This window comes from Balaenoptera borealis (genome assembly GCF_965194805.1).
Source record: "Balaenoptera borealis genome assembly, chromosome: 2".
Taxonomy (NCBI): domain Eukaryota; kingdom Metazoa; phylum Chordata; class Mammalia; order Artiodactyla; family Balaenopteridae; genus Balaenoptera; species Balaenoptera borealis.
This window is the reverse complement of record NC_138867.1, coordinates 90,876,460-90,896,568: the sequence shown is the minus strand read 5'-3', so window position 1 is coordinate 90,896,568 and position 20,109 is coordinate 90,876,460. Positions and strand designations below refer to the sequence as shown.

General features: G+C 35.2%; 1 protein-coding gene across 4 annotated transcripts in view; it reads left to right on the top strand.

Annotated features, from left to right (window-relative positions):
• PJA2 (praja ring finger ubiquitin ligase 2) overlaps positions 1–20,109 on the top strand; it is a 78,674-nt gene that overhangs the window by 54,902 nt on the left and 3,663 nt on the right. For 3 of the 4 annotated variants that reach the window (XM_082376757.1, XM_082376758.1, XM_082376759.1), the window contains 3 exons: positions 3,889–4,000; positions 17,637–17,751; positions 18,140–18,261. In XM_082376757.1, the coding sequence (XP_082232883.1) occupies positions 3,889–4,000; positions 17,637–17,751; positions 18,140–18,261 (349 nt within the window). Of the gene's footprint in view, positions 1–3,888; positions 4,001–14,200; positions 14,363–17,636; positions 17,752–18,139; positions 18,262–20,109 lie in introns of those variants that run through there. The other variant, XM_082376760.1, reaches the window with a different exon arrangement.

The window sequence follows — 20,109 nt, the reverse complement described above, 5'->3', positions numbered from 1 at the left end:
GTGTGATATTTTTTAAGATCTCGATGTATTGGATATATTTCTAAATAACTTTCAAAACAGGTTTCACATAAAAATTTTTTTTTTCTCCACTTGTTTTTGCAGTCCATTGGTCCCATCAGCTTTTTTTTTTTTTCTTAATTTATTTTATTTATTTATTCTTGGCTGCGTTGGGTCTTCGTTGCTGCGCACGGGCTTTTCTCTAGTTGTGGCAAGCGGGGGCTACTCTTCGTTGTGGCGTGCAGGCTTCTCATTGCAGTGGCTTCTCTAGTTGCGGAGCACGGGCTGTAGGCATGCGGAGAGTGCAGGGTCAGTAGTTGTGGTGCAAGGGCTTAGTTGCTCCACGGCATGTGGGATCTTCCCGGACCAGGGCTCGAACCCGTGTCCCCTGCATTGGCAGGCGGATTCTTAACCACTGTGCCACCAGGGAAGCCCTCACATAAAAATTTGAAGGTATAATCGAGGTCTTTATTGAACAAAATTTAGCTTAAATTTGAAAACTTCTGATTCATTGATGATCTTTCTGGATATGGCTGTTGTATTAAGATTTTAGAGACATTGCTGATTGTTCCAAAATTTGGGGAGCTTCAAAGTACTTTTTTTTTTTAATATGGGAAACAATTTAGCATTGATTTTAAGACAAAATTTTTGAAGGTTACTGTTCTGAATTTTGTCTAGATATGGCAACACCTCCTTATTTGCTTTTGTGGTACTCTTTTCAATTTATGTGGTAATAGCTAAGTGTTGATAAGGTGAAAATGTGGTTTGATTTTCATATTAAAATAGCATGTCATTTTGACAACTAAAAGGAAAAGCCATGACAAACAGCAGCAATTCTTATCTAAAGACAAAATTTGACACACTTTCTTTTCAGTTTTGCCACTGCTTAGGAAAAAAATTAAAGCCCTTTGGTTTTTTTATTTTAGCTTAAAGGAAAATGGAAAAAGTCCTCTATCAAAAGTTTGCTTGTTTATTTGTTTTGATTAAGTCACAGAAATATTGTAGAATAACCAGAGAATATTTCATAGATTGGTGTGGTAGGAGTTGATGTGGAGAAAACATGGATTTTGGATTTAGACATATCCCAAATGTACCATTTATTTATTCTTTGATAACAACTTAAGCTTTCTCTTGGTTAGAAATTGGGGTTATAATTATTATTTTTTTAATAATTATTAACCTAATAAGAAATCAGGGTTGTAATAATTAACCTAATAAGATTGTGAGAAATTAATTCTTTGCGGATATAACCATGCTTTAATAATAGAATTTTTAAACTCTTTTGAAATTATTTCAGACTTACAGAAAAATAGCAAAAGTAGTACAGAAAATTCCCATATATCTCTAAGATTCCCTAAATGTTAACATTTACCACATTCGTGTTACCATTCTTTCTTTCCTTTCTTTATATTCATGATATTTTTTTCCTGACGCATTTATGTGTAAGTTGCAAACATGATGCCTCTTTACTCATAAATAGCCTAGAATGAATTTCATAAAAACAAGGATATTTTCTTATATAGCATAATAAAATTGTCAAAATGAGGAAATTAACACTGATACAGTACCATTATCTAATCTACAGACCTATTCAAATGTCTATAATTGTCCCACTAATGCCATTAGAGAAATTTTTTTTGGGCCAATCCAAGACCACCATGTTAGTTAACATGTTTCTTTAGTTTCTTTTAATCTGGAATATTTCCTCAGTCTTCTTGGTCTTTTATAACTTCGACATTTTTAAAAGTACAGGCCATTTATTTTGTAGAATGTCCCTCAGGTTGGTTTTGTCCAGTGTCATAATTAGATTCGAGTTACACATTTTTAGTAGGAATATCATAGAAACAATGTTCTGTTCTTCTCAGTTCATATCAGAAGGCACATGGTGTCGAATTGTCCCATTACTGATGATGTTAATTCTGATCACTTGGTAAAGGTTTTATCTTTCAGATTTCATCACTGTACAGTTGCCATTTTTAGCTTTATGTAAGCGTCTAGTGGGAAGATAACCTGTTTCCTTTCAAACTACCAAGCTTCCATCTACTAGTTTTAGTGTCCTTGGTGATTGTTGTCTGAGACAGTTATGACCATGGTGTTTACCAAATGAATGATACTAGAATTTTTAATATTAGCTGATTATTCTTAAGTTACCAAATTACAACCAAATACCATGCTCTGAGTGTCTAGATTTATTTAGCCCAGAGAAGAAAAGAATTATTGGGGGATAGTTGACTCCAATTATTTGAAGGAGTTTTCTGCAAAGGGAAAGTGGGCATAGTTTGTGTTGCTTCAGCAGGCAGAACTAGAGCACTTACTTCACATAAGTTTCAAACTTCTATTAGGGCTCTCCCATACTGCATGCTCCTACTTAGAAAGCGATAAGTTTTCCGCATGGAGGAAATGGTTCTTCTGTTTCTTGAATGCCTACTCTGGTGCCATCTCTGTGCAAGGCACCTGTGGGCATCTACTCATTTAATTTTTTTTACAGATAAAGAAACAGTAACAGTTAAATAATATTTTCATACTGTTTAACTATGACTCAGTTAAATGTGACATTAAATTCCTATCTGACTCCAAGACTCTTCCTCTTTGCACTACATTTCACTGATAGATGAATGAGTTCTAGTATTGCAGAGGAGGTTTATTCAGTAATCTTAGTTTTAATTCTAATTCTAAAATCTGTGATTGTATGAAAATGTCTGTTCCTTTGTACCATGTGATGTCTGCTGATTTCTAGATACTACTAAGCTTTAATATATTCTTCATAGGAATACTTCTGTATCTCTGGGCAATAGATTTGTAATTTTAATGGTGGCACAAAGATTGACGTCATAACTATTTTGAGCTAGCATGTGTAACTGGATTTTTCTGACTATGATACTCAGTTTCTGATAGAAATGCGGAAGTCAACAGAAGTTTTCCTTTAGGTAGACAAAATAAGCTCAGTTTTGGAGATCTGGGATTTGAGGTGGTAGGAGTTCATTGAGGTAAAGTGCCCCACAGAAAACTAAAAATGTAGCTCAAGAACTCAAGAGGGATTTTGGAATTAGATAGAGGTTTAGGAATTATCTGTAGAAAGGATAATTGAAGGGGTGGACTTGAATGTAATTGCCAAGGGAACAAGATTTAGAAAGAAGAGGACTGAGGATATACTTACGTTTTCTGAATCTTGAAATACTTAATATTTCCAAGACTAGAGAAAAAGGAGGAATCCGTATATATGTAGGCATGGAGGAAGAAGATAAGGACCAGATTAAGACATAATATTTTTCTTCAAGGGGCTTACAACCCTTCAGAAAAAAATAATAATAATAAAAATGAGCAGTTAGGAGCTAAATCTTTTTCAAACTGAATAATAAGGGAGGAGCCCTTGTTTTTAGAAGAATAGAAGAGAGATTAATGAGATAAACTTGAGAAAATACAATATTCTTAAGCCTGAAGTAATTAAGCAGTACAAGGTAAGAGAAGAAAAAGAGGCTTTGACCAATGATAGAATTAAAATAAATGCAGTATTCTTAACGTGTTCTCACCTAAATTTAGATTGGAAACTAAAAGAGGAAAGATATGGTAAAGAATTAGGAGGGAAAAAGTACTACCGTTATCCCAGCCATAAACAGTTCCCAGAGCTAGAACTAGAAACAGAGAGAATTTTCTTACAAACTTTGTGCAGTGAGTGTGGCAGCCTATTGGGAATGGGAATGGTATCTTAACTCCTTATGCTTAGCATTTAACTTTTCTGTTGGGTTCTTCCTGCCCCTCACCCCATGAGATTTAAATTAAAGTATTTTAAGGTTTTCTGCTTGTAGCATCTTTATTGGCTTGTCAGTATGCTAATATAATTATGTCTTCACTATAAAGGCTTCCCAAATCACGGTTGTACTTTTTTTCCAGCCTGTTTGACGGCTTTGCAGATGGACTAGGAGTTGCTGAAGCTATTTCTTACGTGGATCCTCAGTTCCTCACTTACATGGCACTAGAAGAACGCTTAGCCCAGGCTATGGAGGTATTGCCGTGCTTATTTTAGTGCTCTGGTACCCATATGTAGGTTGGTGGGATGCCAAGTGATAAAAACTAAAGGTTTCTTTAACTGCTTTTAAGAAAAGGTGAATAATTTTCTTACCAATTTAATAACAATTACTGAATTGTGATTCAGTATGTGTATAGAAATTGTACTTGACATCCTGCCAATTTGCCTAAAACCACAATATTTTCCAGTTTTTACTACAGAATGTAAAGTGTTTGTTTTGCTTGCATTTAGAAAATGTTCTTCCTCTATAGAATTACTGTATACAGGTCTGTGAATCTGAATATTTTATACACACAGACAGGTATATTTGTTAAATGCAGTTAAAGATCTCTAAAGATATATTACAAATCACTTCCCTTTTTTGGTTCTTATGGCTTCTAAATCTATCTAGCTGCTTAATGTAGTTAGAAAAGTTATTCCCTCTCATCCCCACACACATACACAGGTTAATAAATGTGGCACATTTGGTGCCTGTTTGTCTTGCCTTCTTTGCTTTATTTGACCAAAACACAAAAACTTGTTCATGATTGTATTTGCCTATGGTCAAAAGCCCAAGGCATTTTCATGTTTGGGAACTTCCACTACACTAGTGGATTTTGTTGTAAGAAGTCTTTCTTTAAATCACTATTTCCACAGTGATTTCCAAAGTAGAGGAACAGTAATAACGTGAATGAGTCAAAAGTGAGAGAACAAAAATGAAAGATGGAACTTTCAGGAACACTGTAATACCATTTTATCTTGAAATGTTTTGAGATTAGAAAGCCCAGTTTAGATTTATAAATTAGGTATTAGGTAGAGAGATCCAGACCTATTTATCTACACACACATACGCATGCACAGGTACACATACGCATGCACAGGTGCACACACAAGTTAGCTCTGCATTGGCATCACTTTTTTCAGTGTGTGTAGTCTTCCATGGAGATCATTGCTGTCAATTATGCATTATAGTGTATGTTTTTCTCAAAGTGACCATAGCAGAAATACTATGTATCACGGTGATCATTTTGAAATACATAGAAACATCAAACCACTATGTAGTGTAACGAACTAATACAGTGTGGTAGGTCAATTATACTTCAAAAACAAACTCAGGAAAAGAGATCAGATTTGTGATTACTAGAGGCGGGGGGTTGGGGGGAGGGGGAATTGGATGAAGGCAGTCAAAAGGCATTCAGTTATAAGATAAATAAGTACTAGGGATGTAATGTGCAACATGATAAATGTAATTAACACTTCTGTATATTATATATGAAAATTGTTAAGAGAGTAAATCCTAAGAGTTCTCATCACAAGGAAATAACTTTTTTTCTATTGCTTTAATTTTGCATCTATATTGAGACGATGGGTGCTCACTAACCTTATTGGGATAATCATTTCATGGTGTATGTAAGTCACATCATTATGCTGTATATGTTAAACTTACATGGTGCTGTATGTCAGTTATATCTCAATAAAGCTGGGAGAAGAAAAAGAAAAATACTATGTACTAGAAGAAAAGTCAGAATATCGTGAGACAGGATAATACACTTAGGACTTTTCCTAGATTCTATAACTTGCCTTGCCAAATTCTGACACATGGGAAACAGTGGCACAGCATGATAACCTGCATCAGGAATAGAATATATAAAGATTAAGGATCACTAACTTCCTTGAGTTAAAGACATTTTAAGTGACCACATGGAATATACATCAATATTAGAGTCTGGTTTCACACTGCTTAAATAGTTTGTTTCCATTATTATGCTAGTGGTTTATGATTCCTACAATATGGAGATGTCTTTATAAAAAAGTTTTGAAAATTAAAAGTTTTATTATTTATTACTAATGGGAACTGTGACATTTGATTGGCATCTTGAAAAAAGAGCGAGAGAGACTGGTCATGCGAGGTCATGCTAGGTGAAGGCATTAGCAGAGTGGACAAGACAAGAGGAAGGAAAGAATGTAGTAGGTCCAGGGAACATAGAGTCTCCACATTGTTGCCTCCTGCTCTCCGGAACCCAGTGGCACTGCCACTCTCAGTGGTTCTTACCCATCTATCCTTCTGTTTCAGATTAATAGCATTAAATGTCTCCCCTTCCCCACAGTATAACAGCTTCTTCAGATTTAGTGCTCAGCTTTATTTTATTTGAATCTGATTGAGACATGCTTCTCTCCTAGAGAATCAGTACAGTTCCTTCTTCCTACCACTCTCTAGAAATCTTTATTTTTCTACCATGCACTTATTCATTTTGAAAAATGAAACAAATAATTTATAATTTAGGACTTTTCCTTTTAAATTTAACACTAACATTCTTTAAATAAAGCAAAAACAAGTAATAAGACAAACTGAGTGCTTTGATTTGTTTTTTTTCTCAGCAGCCCTGTCTCTTTCTGGCAGTGGTTGTTTTCATTTCTGTTATTTTTCCAGTACTAGGCTGATCTTTCTTTTCAGGTAGTAGATACTGGTGAATATATTGGCAGTAAACATTTGCTTCATATCTCTGTCTCAGATATGAGGGCAAAATATTTAAGATATTTAACTGTTTGAAAAAATGATTTTAAAGCTTTTTACTCACTCCCAAAGAAATCTTGGGAAAAAAAAAAAGTATTCCTTTGCACATCTTTAGGTTGACATCTAAAATTTTTTGGCATAAATCCTAAGTAATATTATTTACCCTATTATATCACTTTTGCAATAAAAATATGTTCAGGAATTTAAATGTAAAAAAAATTGGTTTAGATTGAGTTAAAATTGTTTGTTGTGTCTATTGATCAAAAACAAACTGTTATAAAATTTGGTAAATAATTACTTAAACATAAAGTAAAAATTTTACTAGAAATGCATCTCTTAATGAGAGAGAAGCTTTTTTTCCTTCCTAATTACTTTGTGAGTGAATTTTATTCCTAGAATGAGGCATAATTCAGCATCAACTTTATTTCTGATTTTTATCTTTATGAATGTAGGTTGAAAAACCTTATTCAAATAAGTAAATTGGTAGGGATGGAAGGAGTTTATCATACCATTGTCACTGAATTCTTCTGAGATATTTACCAAAATCACAAAAACTTGGCAAGTTGTTTAGATCCTCCTTCTAGTTTTTTTGAAAGTAGAAAATGGGAAGCCATCTACAAAGATCTGTTATCAGTCATTATAGTTCAGTTTGACCCCAGTATTTCAGATTACCCCTTTGAATGGGGAAGAAGTATGCTTTTATTTATAAAGTGGAAAAACGGTGAGTATAAAAAGGAATGTGGGAACAGGAGAGCCAGCTGGATACTGTGACTGCAGGTGCATTGTTAGGCAGATTCCTTTGAGGAAAGATTACATAAGAGAGTTAATTGAAATTGAGTCTCTTAAGACTCTCCATGCCCGTGGACCCCTAGGAAAGTCTTTATATATTTACAGAGTACCTCATTTACACTAAGGTGTAGGCCTTAGGAAGATAGTACGTGAGGTAAGCACATAGGCTTTTGAGTTAGATTGATTCTTTTAGACTATGTGACCTTGGATAGTTCACTTAACCTCTTTAATCTTCAGGTCCTCATCTACGAAATGGGAATAACAAAATTTACCTCATGGGTTATTGTGAGATTGTGTTAAATCACTTAGCAAAATATTTGATGCCATGGTAAGCTCTCAGTAAATGGATATATTCAAAGATACATTCAAATTATCAGTCAACCAAGTGGTAATCATCTAGCAAATCTGGATTCAGTGGTCATTCAAAATCAGTATTAAATTATTTGTTGTTGTAGGTATTGATTCTTTAAAAACTAAATTATGTTTTATTCTTTAGAAACTAGATTTTGTGCTGACAAAATCTTTAAAACTAGATGTATTTAAAACTAGATATATTCCAGTTGGGCTGTTTAGGCCATCTAGTTGTCTTCCTGACACTTGGACTAACATTTGAATAAATATTGTACTAAGTTATAGACAGATATTTAAGGATTTTCATAGCAGTGGCTATAAAATCGTCTCTCTTGCTCTTGTTGCTTATAAGTGATCCCAGATCACCTTAAATATATGTCAGTACCAAGGCAATGAATTATTTTTACATATATTGAAATTTCAGGTATTTATTAGCACTGCAAATATGCAGATAGTCTTCAGAAAGGGATAAGGAACCCATTGACACAAACATGTATTAAAGCATAGTTAGCCTGGAATAACCTACCCAAGTGGATCTTCCTGTAAATAGTATCCCTTCTTTTTGTTTATGTGTAGCACAGATAAGTTCTTGCAGAGTCTGCCTTGAGAAGTACATAGGGAATTGGAGGAGATTTCATGATTATAGCTACAGTTATTCATGAGACAGAAGGGACAAATAATAGGCTCTTACTTTCCATTTCCTATCTCCTGATTGGAAAGTTTAATATAAAGAGTTATGAACTGTAACAGGGGATTAGAGTAAAAAGTGATTGTTTAATAACAAATAAAGATCATTCTAAAGAATATAGGAAAAGTACACATAAGGAACAGCTACCACCCAGGATCACCTAAGGAAGAGTTCACATTCTGCTCCAGGGCTGGGATCCATACCTTGATGGAGATGGCATAGCTGTGGCTCACTGAATAGCTGAGAAGTCGCTGTGATACCGGGGTGGCAGAACTTGCTGAAAATCAGCCCTGTAGGGTGATGTCTAACTGGAAACCCTCTACAAAAGAACTGTCCAAGGTGGGTGCTGGAGGAAGCTACTGGCCACGTGCATTGCAAGAGCTAGACGCTGGAGAAGCTGTGCACATTGCAGGAGTCTGGTGCTGGAGAAAGCTATGCATGCCGCAGAAGCCTGTCAAGGCTTCTCAACCAGGATCAGAAACAAAGCCCTTTTCCTCCTGCACTGTCTCTTCAGCATCCTCTATGAACAAAGCTTAACATCATGACAACTGTCAGAAGGGAATATATTTAAATGGCCCAAATCCATTTTCACAGAGCTTACAAAAACAGTGAATTTAGATCTGAGAAGCAATAATTGATTATTGGAACAGTCCGTATTTTTGACTACTTGGATTCTGTATACACCTTTCTACACACGTTTCAATTGCCGTCCAACAACAGTACAGCTATATTTCTACCTAACAAGATACAGCTATTCTAACAAAAGAAGAAGTTTTCACCTTTTCCCCAGAATGAACAGATGAACAGTCCCAAGAGTCATTGTATTCATCGCTGGCTATATTAATTACTTCATAAATTGTCAGTCATACTGAATATTCTCTTATATAAAGATTAAATTGTAAAGGTGACTGCTATATAAAATAAAAATGGGAAGGACGGAAAAAAAGAAAATGGTTAGTAGATACAGATAAATATATACATATAACAAGCAAATAGAAAATATGCAAAGCTACTAGTCCTTGTTTCTGTATTTGGTCACAGACTGTAATTCATAGCTATAGTGTCTTTCTTCCTTATTTTCTCTGTCATCAGCAAGAATCTCACTTGGTTGGGATTCTTTACTTGGTGGTGTGACCCAAACCTACATTTCCCAAGAGTCTGTGTCCTCAGTCATCCTGCCTTTTTTGGCTGCTGTAGTTTTCTGGTAACTTTATACCATTGGGCATAGAAGTACTAAGAGATGTATACTCTATACTTGAAATTATCACAGGACTTTCAAGTAGAGGAAGGCTGGTTTGTGGAGGGTGAGCTACTCCTACTGGTACAAGGAGGCTCAGAGTGACATGGGGATTCAAAATAGTCAGTTTCATCTGAGTTCAACCAGATGTCCCCACTCTAAGTCTCAGAATCCTGTTTTTTAACCAATCAGTGATATAACTTTTGAGACACTTGACTGAGAATTAATTTAATTTAAAATGTATGTTTGATTTTCAGAAGTAAGAGATTTTTTTCAGGGCTCTCATGGACATGCTCTGGTTCTCATACTGTGCTTCACTTTGAGAGTTAATGGGCCCAAGTCTGTCATTTTCTCTTTGTAAGCATGCAGGAGCACTCAGAAGGATCCATCCCACATCACAGGTTTTATAGTCATCATTACTGCCGTTAGGTCAGGTGCAGCAGCCACCTGGGTTCCCAAGACATGTGCTTTAGGTGGCACTTCATTGTGTTCAGCCACAGTGATAGTTTAGTTTTGATGCCACTGAAGACCATGGATTGATAGCGTCCCTCTTCAGTTGGTAAAGAGCTCAGCAGTGAGCTCAAGCCCAAAAGCTCAACCAAACCAATCCCATTCTTACTTCATGGAATCATGCCTGATACCAATTCTGTATCAGTCTGAGCTCAGTCACAAGGGAGAAAACAATTAATTTGAATGGGGTAAGTTTAGTATAAAGAATTACTAACTATAGTTAGGCTACTAGGAAGTAAAGTGAATTCTAAAGAATATAGGAATAGCAGATTTAAGGAATAGCCTTAGGGCTGAGATGAAGCACTCTACCTTCCCACCCCCCAGGGCTGAGATCTAGGCTGTGTTGAAGAGGACACAACCATGGCTCTTAGAGAAGTGTTTATGCTACTGTGCTGGCAGAACTTGCTGGAAATCTGCCCTCTGGATCTTGGCAAAAATCTGCCTTTGGAGTGCTAAAGAAACTATTCACAGGGAAGAGACTAACTGGAAGCGCTCCTGCTACAAAACCACCCAAGATGGGTGCCAGGGGAAGCTGCTGGCCACCTTATACTGCAGCTGTCAGGCACTGGGTAAGCTGCATGTGCTTCCGGATCCAGGTGCTGGGGAAACCTTTCACGCTGGAGGAGCCTGGTGCAGAAGCCGTCTGTGCTCCAGAAGCCCACAACAGGGAAGCCTCACACACTGCTCCCAACAAGCCCGCTAGAACTGAACAGCCCTTTCCTCCTGTGATGTCTCTCCAGCACCCTCTCCTGCAGAGCCTAAGATCATGGTAGCTGACAAAGGAAAAATATTTAAAGGGCCCAGATCTACTTTCACAGAACAGAAATGAAAGGTGTATTTGTCAGAGGCAATAATTCTGTTACTGGCACACTTTTTCTTTTTGCAATATCTATCTGCAAATCCAGAGTCAAATATGGTGTTCAATGTTATTAACTATGTTTATTAACTTTTATTACAATGAATTTATTTTGCTCGCTCTTTTTTTATTCCTGACTTTACTTTGGCCTTGGCCCTATCCTTTATTGTAAGTCATCTCAAATCCTTTTTGGAAAGACAGTTCCTAAAATATCTTGGCTAGATCTTGAGGAGTATACAAAAGATTTATGTTTGCCATCCAAGAGAACGCAATGTTAACCATCAGGCAGAATCCTATTCCTACCTAGGAAGCCTAGTTTGTTTATTTTTTATTGTGGTAACAGGCACATAATGTAAAATTTACTATTCCAACCACTTTTAAGTATATAGTTAAATGGCATTATACATAAACAATTAACCGCATACCCTCCTTTCCTCATCCTGTGGCAACCGTCATTCTACTGTTTATCTTATGAATTTTACTACTTTAGGTACCTCATATCAGGTATACAATATTTATCCTTCTGTAACTGGTCTATTTCACTTAGCATAATGCCTTCAGTGTTCATCCTTGTTTTAGCATGTGTCAGAATTCCCTTCTTTTGCAAGGCTGAATTCTACTCCATTGCATGTGTATACCACATTTTTCCAGCTTTATTGGGATGTATTTAACATGTAACATTGTGTAAGTTTAAGGTGTACAGTGTGTTGATTTGAACTTATATATTGTGAAATTATTATCACAGTAGGGTTGTTAACCTCCATCATCTCACATAATTACCATTTCTTTCTTGTGGTGAGAACATTTAAGATTTACTCTCTTCCAACTTTCAAGTATATAATACAATTTGTTATCTATAATCACTTTGCTACCTTGGATCCCCAAAACTTATTCATCTTATAACTGGAAGTTTGTACCCTTTGACCGGTAACTGCCCATTTCCCCCAACTCCCAGTCTCTGGCAACCACCATTCTACTCTCTGTTTCTGTGAGTTCACCTTTTTTAGATTCTGTGTATAAGTTATACAGTATTTGTGTTTCTCTCTCTGACTTATTTCACTTAGCATAATGCCCTCAAGTTTCATCCATGTTGTCACAAATGGCAGGATTTCCTTTTTTCTCATGGCTAAATAATATTCCATTTTATAGATAGACCTATATACACACACACACACACACACACACACACACACACCCCACACCTTCTTTATCCATTCATTCATAATTGGATACTTAGGTTGTTTCTATATCTTAGCTATTGTGAATAATACTGCAGTGAAGATCCTGATTTTATTTCCTTTAGATAACTATCAAGAAGTGGGGTTGTTGGATCATATGGTAGTTCTATTTTTAATTTTGGGAGGGGAACTTTCTGCTGTTTTCCATAGTCGCTGCATCAATTAACCTTCCCACCAACAGTGCATGAGGGTTCCCTTATCTCCACAGCTTTACCAACACTTTGATTTCTTGTCTTTTTCATGATAGCCATTCTAACAGGTGTGAGGTGGTATCTCATTGTGGTTTTGATTTGCATTTCCCTGATGGTTAGTGATATTGAGCATCTGTTAACGTACCTGTTGGCCTCTTGTATGTCTTCCTCGGAAAAATGTCTGTTCAGTTCCTCTGCTCATTTTTTTATTGTTTGTTTTTTAGCTCTTAAGTTCCTTACATGTTTTGAATGTTGGTCCCTTACCAGTTACATGATTTGTAAATATTTTGTCCCACTTTGTAGCTAGGCTTTTCATTTTGTTGATTGTTTTTTTTTTCCAATGCAGAAGCTTTTGAGTTTAATGTAGTCCACTTATTTATTTTTGCTTTTGTTGCTTATGCTTTAGTTGTCACATCCAGAAAATCATTGCCAAAACCAATGTCAAGGAACTTTTTCTCAGTATTTTCTTCTAGGAGTTTTATAGTTTCAGGTCTTATGTGTAAGTCTTTATTGCATTTCAAGTTAATTTTTGTGAGTGGTGTAAGGTAGGGGTTCAGCTTTATGCATGTGATTATCCAGTTTTCCCAGTACCATTTATTGAAGAGATTATCCTTTCCCCATTGAGTATTCCTGGCTCCCTTATCAGTTGTTCGTATTTGCCAGGGTTTATTTCTGGTCTCTTGATTCTGTTATTTGGTCTATATGTCTGTTTTTATGCCAGTACCATACTGTTTTAATTACTATAGTTTTGTAGTACAGTTTGAAATCAGGAAATGTGATGCCTTCAGCTTTGTTGTTTGCTTTGGCTATTCAGGATCAGGATCTTTTGTGGTTCTGTGCAAATTTTAAGATTTTTTTCTATTTCCATGAAAAATACCATTGGAATTTTGATAGGGATTGCATTAAACCTGTATATTGCTTTAGGTAGTATGGACATTTTAACATATATTTTAATTCTTCCAATCCATGAACATGGGATGTCTTTGCATTATTCATGTCTTCTTTCAGCAAAGTGGTATAGTTTTCAGTGTATAGATCTTTCACCTCTTTGCTTGAGTTTATTCCTAAGTATTTTATTAAGTTTTTTATGCTGTCATGAATGGGATTTTTAAAAATTTCTTTTTCAGATATTTTATTATTAATGTATAGAAACACAAGTGATTTCTATATGTTGATTTTGTATCCTGCAACGTTACTGAATTTGTTGATTAGTTCTAACTTTTTTTGTGTGTGTGTGGAGTCTAGGAATTTCTATACATATAAGATCTTATCTGCAAACAAAGACACTTTTACTTCTTCCTTTCCAATTTGATGCCTTTTATTTATTTTTCGTGCCTGATTGCTCTGGCTAGGATTTCTGTACTATGTTTAATAGGAGTGGTGAGAGTGGGCACCCTTGTCTTGTTCTTGACTTTAGGGGGAAAACTTTCCACCTTTCACTGTCGATTATGATGTTAACTGTGGGCTTTGTGTGCCTTTATTATGTTGAGGTATGTTCCTTCTATACCCATCTGTGAAAAGTTTTTATCATGAAAAGGACGCTGTGTTTTGTCAAATGAGTGTTTTCTTTTTCTTTTTTTTTTTTTTTGCATCTATTGGGATGATCATATGCTTTTTATCTTTTCATTTTATAAATGTGGTGTATCATATTTATTGATTCATATGTGTTGAACCGTCCTTGCATCGCAGGGATAAATATCACTTGATCATGGTGTGTGATCCATTTATGTGCTGTTGAATATGGTCTGTTACTATTTTGTTAAGGATTTTTGCATCTATGTTCATCAGGATTATTGGGCTGTAACTTTCTTTTCTTGTACAGGCATACCTCGGAGATATTGCGGGTTTGGCTCCAGACCACCGCAGTAAAGTGAATATCACAATAAAGCAAGTCAACAAATTTTTTCATTTCCCAGTGCATATAAAAAGTTATGTTTACACTATAGTTACTCTATTAAGTAGGCAATAGCATTATGTCTAGAAAAACAATGTATATACATTAATTTTTAAATACTTTATTGCTAAAAAAGCTAACCATCATCTGACAATGCAAGGTTGCCACAAACCTTGAATTTGTAAATAACACAATATCTGTGAAGCGCAATGAAGCAGAACTCAATGAAACAAGGTGTGCCTCTTGTGTCCTGAACTGGCTTTGCTATCAGAGTAATGCTGGACTCATAAAATGAGTTTGGGAGTGTTCCCTCCTCCTCTTGAAAGAGTTTGAGAAGGATTGGCATTAATTCTTTAAATGTTTGGCAGAATTCCCCAGGGAAACCATCTGATCCTGGGCTTTTCTTTTGGGGGAGATTTTTGGTTACTGATTCATTCTCCCTACTTGTCTTGGTCTGTTCAGTATTTCTGTTTCTTTATGATTCATTCTTGGTAGGTTTTATGTTTCTCTTCTAATATATCCAATTTGTTGGTGTACAGTTATTCATGATAGTCTCCTCTGATACTTTGTATTTCTGTGTTATCAGTTGTAATGTCTCCTCTTTCATTTATTATTTTATTTGGGTCTTGTCTTTTTTTCTTAGTCTAACTAATGGCTTGTCAATGTTATTTTTTCAAAAAAACAGGTGTTAGTTGGTATTTTCTATTTTTCTGGTCTCCACACTTATTTCTGCTCTGATCTTTGTTACTTCCTTCCTCCTGATAACTTTCAGCTTAGTTTCTTTTTCAGATATTTTGAAAAACATTTTCAAACTATTTTCTACTTCCTTGAGGTGTAAAGTTAGGTTGTTTGGTATATTTCCTTTTTCTTAATGTAGGCATTTTTTGCTATACACTTCCCTCTTAGAACTGCTTTTGTTTTGTCCTATAAGTTTTGGCATATTGTGTTTCCATTATTGTTTGTTTCAAGATATCTTCTGATTTCTTCTTTGCCTCATTGGTTGTTCAGGAGTGTGTTGTTTAATTTCCACATATTTGTGAATTTTCCAGTTTTCTTCCTATTGTTGATTTCTCATTTCTTGCCATTTTGGTCAGAAAAGATAATTGGTGTGATTTCAGTCTTCTCAAATTTGCCAAGACTTGTTTTGTGACATATATGATCTAACCTGGATAATGTTTCATGTGCATTCAAGAAGAATGTGTCTTCTGCTGCTGTTTTGTGGAATGTTCTGTATATGTCTGTTAGGTCCATTTTACCTAAAGAATAGTTCAAGTCCAATATTTCCTTTTTGTTTTCTGTCCAGATGATGTCTCCATTACTGAAAGTGAAATATTGAACTCCCCTAATATCGTATTGTTGTCTAATCTCACTTCAGATCTGTTTTTATTTGCTTAATATATTTAGGTGCTCTTTTTTTGGGTACATATTCATTTATGATTGTTGTATTCTCTTGATGAGTTGATTCTTTATCATTGTATAATAATCTTCTTTGCCTCTTGTTACCATTTTTGGCTCAAAGTCTCTTTTGTCTGATATAAGTATAGCTGCCCCTGCTCTCTTTGGTTTCCACTTGAATGGAGTATCTTTTTCCATCCCTTCACTTTGAGCCTGTGTGTTTCCTTAAAGCTGAAGTGAGTCTCTTACAGGCAGCATGTAGTTGGGTCTTGTTTTTTTTTCCATTCACCACTGTATGCCTTTTGATTGGAGAATTTAGTCCCTTTATATTAGAGTAATGATTGATAGATAAGAACTTACTAATGCCTTGTTATTATGTTTTCTGGCTGTTTTGTAGTTCCCTTGTTACTTTCTCCCTCTCTTATTGTCTTCTTTTGTGACTTGGTGATTTTTTTACCTTTTGTGAATCTAATGTAGACTTGTGCTTTGTGGTTACCATGAGGTTTACATAAAACATCTTAACAGCCTACTTTATGCTGATAACTTCAATTGCCTACAAAAACTCTACCCTTTTATTTCCCCAGTCTTATGTTTTTGATGTCACAGTTTACCTTTTTTTATATTGAGTATTCATTAACAAGCTATTGTAGTATAATTATTTTTAATACTCTTGTCCTTTAACGTTTATTCTTAGTAAAGTGGTTAATATACTACCATATTACAGTATCAAAATATTCTGAATTTGACTATATATTGAATATTTATCTTTACTAACCACATTTTGTTCATCCATTCATCTGTCAGTGGTTACTTGGTGTGTTTCTACCTTTTAGATCCTGTGATTACAGGTCCTATCTGCAGTTCTAATCTAATTGTAGCCATAAGGGCTAATCAAGCCACAAAAGGATGAGGGTGACTCATACTAGATGGTCATATGATTTGCTGTTCTTTCCATTCCTGTTAGTGACTTTTTCTAGACATTTGAACCCCTAAATAAAGTTCACAACCCAGATAACCTAGGAATACAGGCATACCTCAGAGATATTACAGGTTCAGTTCAAGAGCACTACAATAAAGTGAGTCACACAAATTTTTGGTTTCTCAGTGCATATAAAAGTTATGTTTACACTATACTGTAGTCAATTAAGTGTGCAACAGCAGTATATCCAAAAAAACGTACATACCTGAATTAAAATACACTTTATTGCTAAAAAATGCTAACCATCATCTTAGCCTTCAGTGAGTCATAGTAGTAACATCAAAGATCACTGATCACAGATCACCATAACAATTATAATAATATTGAAAAAGTTTTAAATATTGTGAGAATTACCAGAATGTGACACAGAGACATGAAGTGAGAAATGCTGTTGGAAAAAGTGGCACTGATAGATTTGTTTGAACCAGGGCTGCCAGAAACCTTCAATTTGTAAAAACATGCAATATCTGCACAGTGCAATAAAATGAGTTGTGCCAGTACTAGTGAACCAGTAATGTGGGTGTGCTGACTCTATGCCAGTAGTAGATACAGCCGTTCAGGAATGCATTATTTGCTTCCCTACCTTGAACATCTTGTAACCTTGGCCACATTTTATCTTTCATGAGTTGAACCTGTCCAAAGTATTTATTTTCTTTCATGTTATTGATCTCACACATAAGCTCATAAGTTGGAAGAGGTAACCACTCTTGAAAATATAAGTATGATGGGCAAGTAAATGGTTATTGAGACAAGATAGATTTTTGTTGTACTTGTGAAAAGTAGGGATTTTTTTTTCCTGTGTTTTTTGACTTTTTGGTCTGGTGATGGTTTCTTTTGGAAGGAGGCAAAAAGGGCAGGGACTGAAGCAAAAGAAACCAGAAGGAAGAGGATAATGGTGGATATAATTTTGGAAGATACCTTTAAAAATAGTTTTTCGTTACTGTTTTAAAAAGTGTTTCCTAACAAAGAAATGTGACTTTTCATTTTCAGACTGCCCTGGCACATTTAGAGTCTCTTGCAGTGGATGTTGAGGTGGCCAATCCACCAGCCAGTAAGGAGAGCATTGATGGTCTTCCAGAGACCCTTGTTCTTGAAGATCACACTGGTAAGGGCAAAGTTGATCTCTAATGTTGAATGACACTTTGCATATTCAAGTATATTACCAATGCACCTAGAAGATAAAACAGTGACTGTCAGAAACTTTCATTAGATTTTGTATGAAACCTACTTCAGACAAACTTTTACCTAGTGGAATTTTTTAATTTATCAAGTGATAGGCTGGGACAAATGTTCACCAGTCAACTTTACTACAAAAGCAATGTTTATTAAATTCCAAATTGTCATGTATTAAGCTGAAACACTTTTGCCAATTAATTCACCAAAGTCTTGTTCTTTTGTCTTTCATAGGTATTGTCTATGAGTCAATATATTGGTTTTCAGTTTTATTAAAATTGAACTTTATGGGATTGATAAGTCAAATTATTTGTTTTCAGCTATTGGTCAGGAGCAATGCTGTCCAATCTGTTGCAGTGAGTATATTAAGGATGATATAGCAACAGAGTTACCCTGTCATCATTTCTTTCACAAACCTTGTGTCTCAATTTGGCTGCAGAAGGTGAGTTGCAGATTTACTTTTTTAAAGTTAATAGTTTCTCCTACAAGTTAATGATGATAGTAGTGTCTTTTAAGCCTATTTTATTTAGCTACATACTCATAGTAATTTTTAATTCAGTGTTTAAAATTGGTTACCTTTTAATGATTACAGATTAATGATATATCAAACTATTTTACCTTACTAACATTGTCTAAAAACAATATAGGCAAATGATTTTAGGATAAGGCTAATTAGATCTTTGATTATATATCCCTGAAATTTGATGTTTTCAGGAATATCTTAAGTAAAGAAGCCTTTAGGACTACTCAGAGTACTATAACAGTATACAGATATTCTGCTAATATGAGATGGTATCTCTAAAAATGTATATGAGGAAAAGCAACAAGATCCTACCATATAGCACAGGGAACTATATTTAATATCCTGGGATAAACCGTAATGGCAAAGAATATGAAAAAGAATATATATATGTATAACTGAATCACTTTGCTATATAGCAAAAATTAACACAACATTGTAAATCAACTATACTACAAGAAAATATTTTAAATATTAAAATGTATATGATATTTAATAACCTACTAAGTACCTCCTATTCAAATTTTTATATACTGTTTTTCAATGTTTACCCAATAATTTTTAAGTATATTTGAATTACTTAAGAAAAAAAAGTTTTACTTAAATCTTCTCAGTGAATTCTATTCTTGCATAAAGGATATTTACATGCAGTTCAGTAGAAATTCCCAAATCACATACCCAGTTTAATTACTTACGGATATGGCTCCCTTTCTTCTCTATAACCACTCCCTTCCTTCTCTCCTCTCTTACTTCCTACCCTCTCCTTTCTCTCTTCTTTTCTTTCCTTTCTCTTTCTTTGCTGTTGCTCCCCCTCTACTGCTACTTCATCTTTGTCAAAACTCTAGTTAATATCTAAAATCCAGTGCAGAAATGTTCCTGATTCCTTTATAAAATCTAAAGTTTCTGTCTAGGCTTTCCAGGCCTTCTGTGATCTAGTCTGTCTCGTCACATTTACTCCTCTGTACATTTACTCATTTTTGCTTAGCCTGGTGTGATCTTCCCCTTACTGTAAGAATAGATGATCTAGGTAGGTCCGCTTAAATTCGACCTTTTCTATCCTTAATATCCTCTTTTTTAAACTCCCACAATAGTATCAGAGCCTTAAGAAGGATCTAGCGTTGTCTGTGCCTGCTCTGTGTCACGTATCGCTGGATGATTGATGTGTGTTTTCCCATTTAATCCTAACAGTAACTCTGGGACATATTGGTATCCTTATTCTCATTTTCCAATCATTGTTATTCATCCAAGGTTACACAGCTAGTGTGTGGTTGATTGAGACTGTACTCATATATTTGACTCTAAAATGTTGCTCTTTTGGCCCCATCTGTATGGCAAGTGCACAATAAATGTTTGCTGAATTAAATTCTTGAATTGTAAATATTATGTATGTTGTACAATCTTGAATTGTCATTGATTTTGCTTTAACCCAAGGTAATAATCTCTTTAGTCTGTCTCCCATCAGGAAGCAGCTTATTGTGAAGCCTTTCCTCTAGGGAGAAGGTTTCCAAGTTCTAAATCTTTGTCACCTTCAACAGCCTGATTTCTTCAACCTTTTTTCTATTCGGGAGATCTCTGGGAAGAAGACAAGATTTGTGAGGGGATAACATATCGCCAGATGACACATCTCTATAACCTTCCATTGGTCCTAAAATAATGTACTCCCAGTCTAACTGCTTTCCCTGTTCCACCTTCCCTCACTGATTTGTTTTATCATGTAGAAGGCACCTAACTCTCCATATCTTTTTGAAAAGGAAGTATATGGCTTATAAA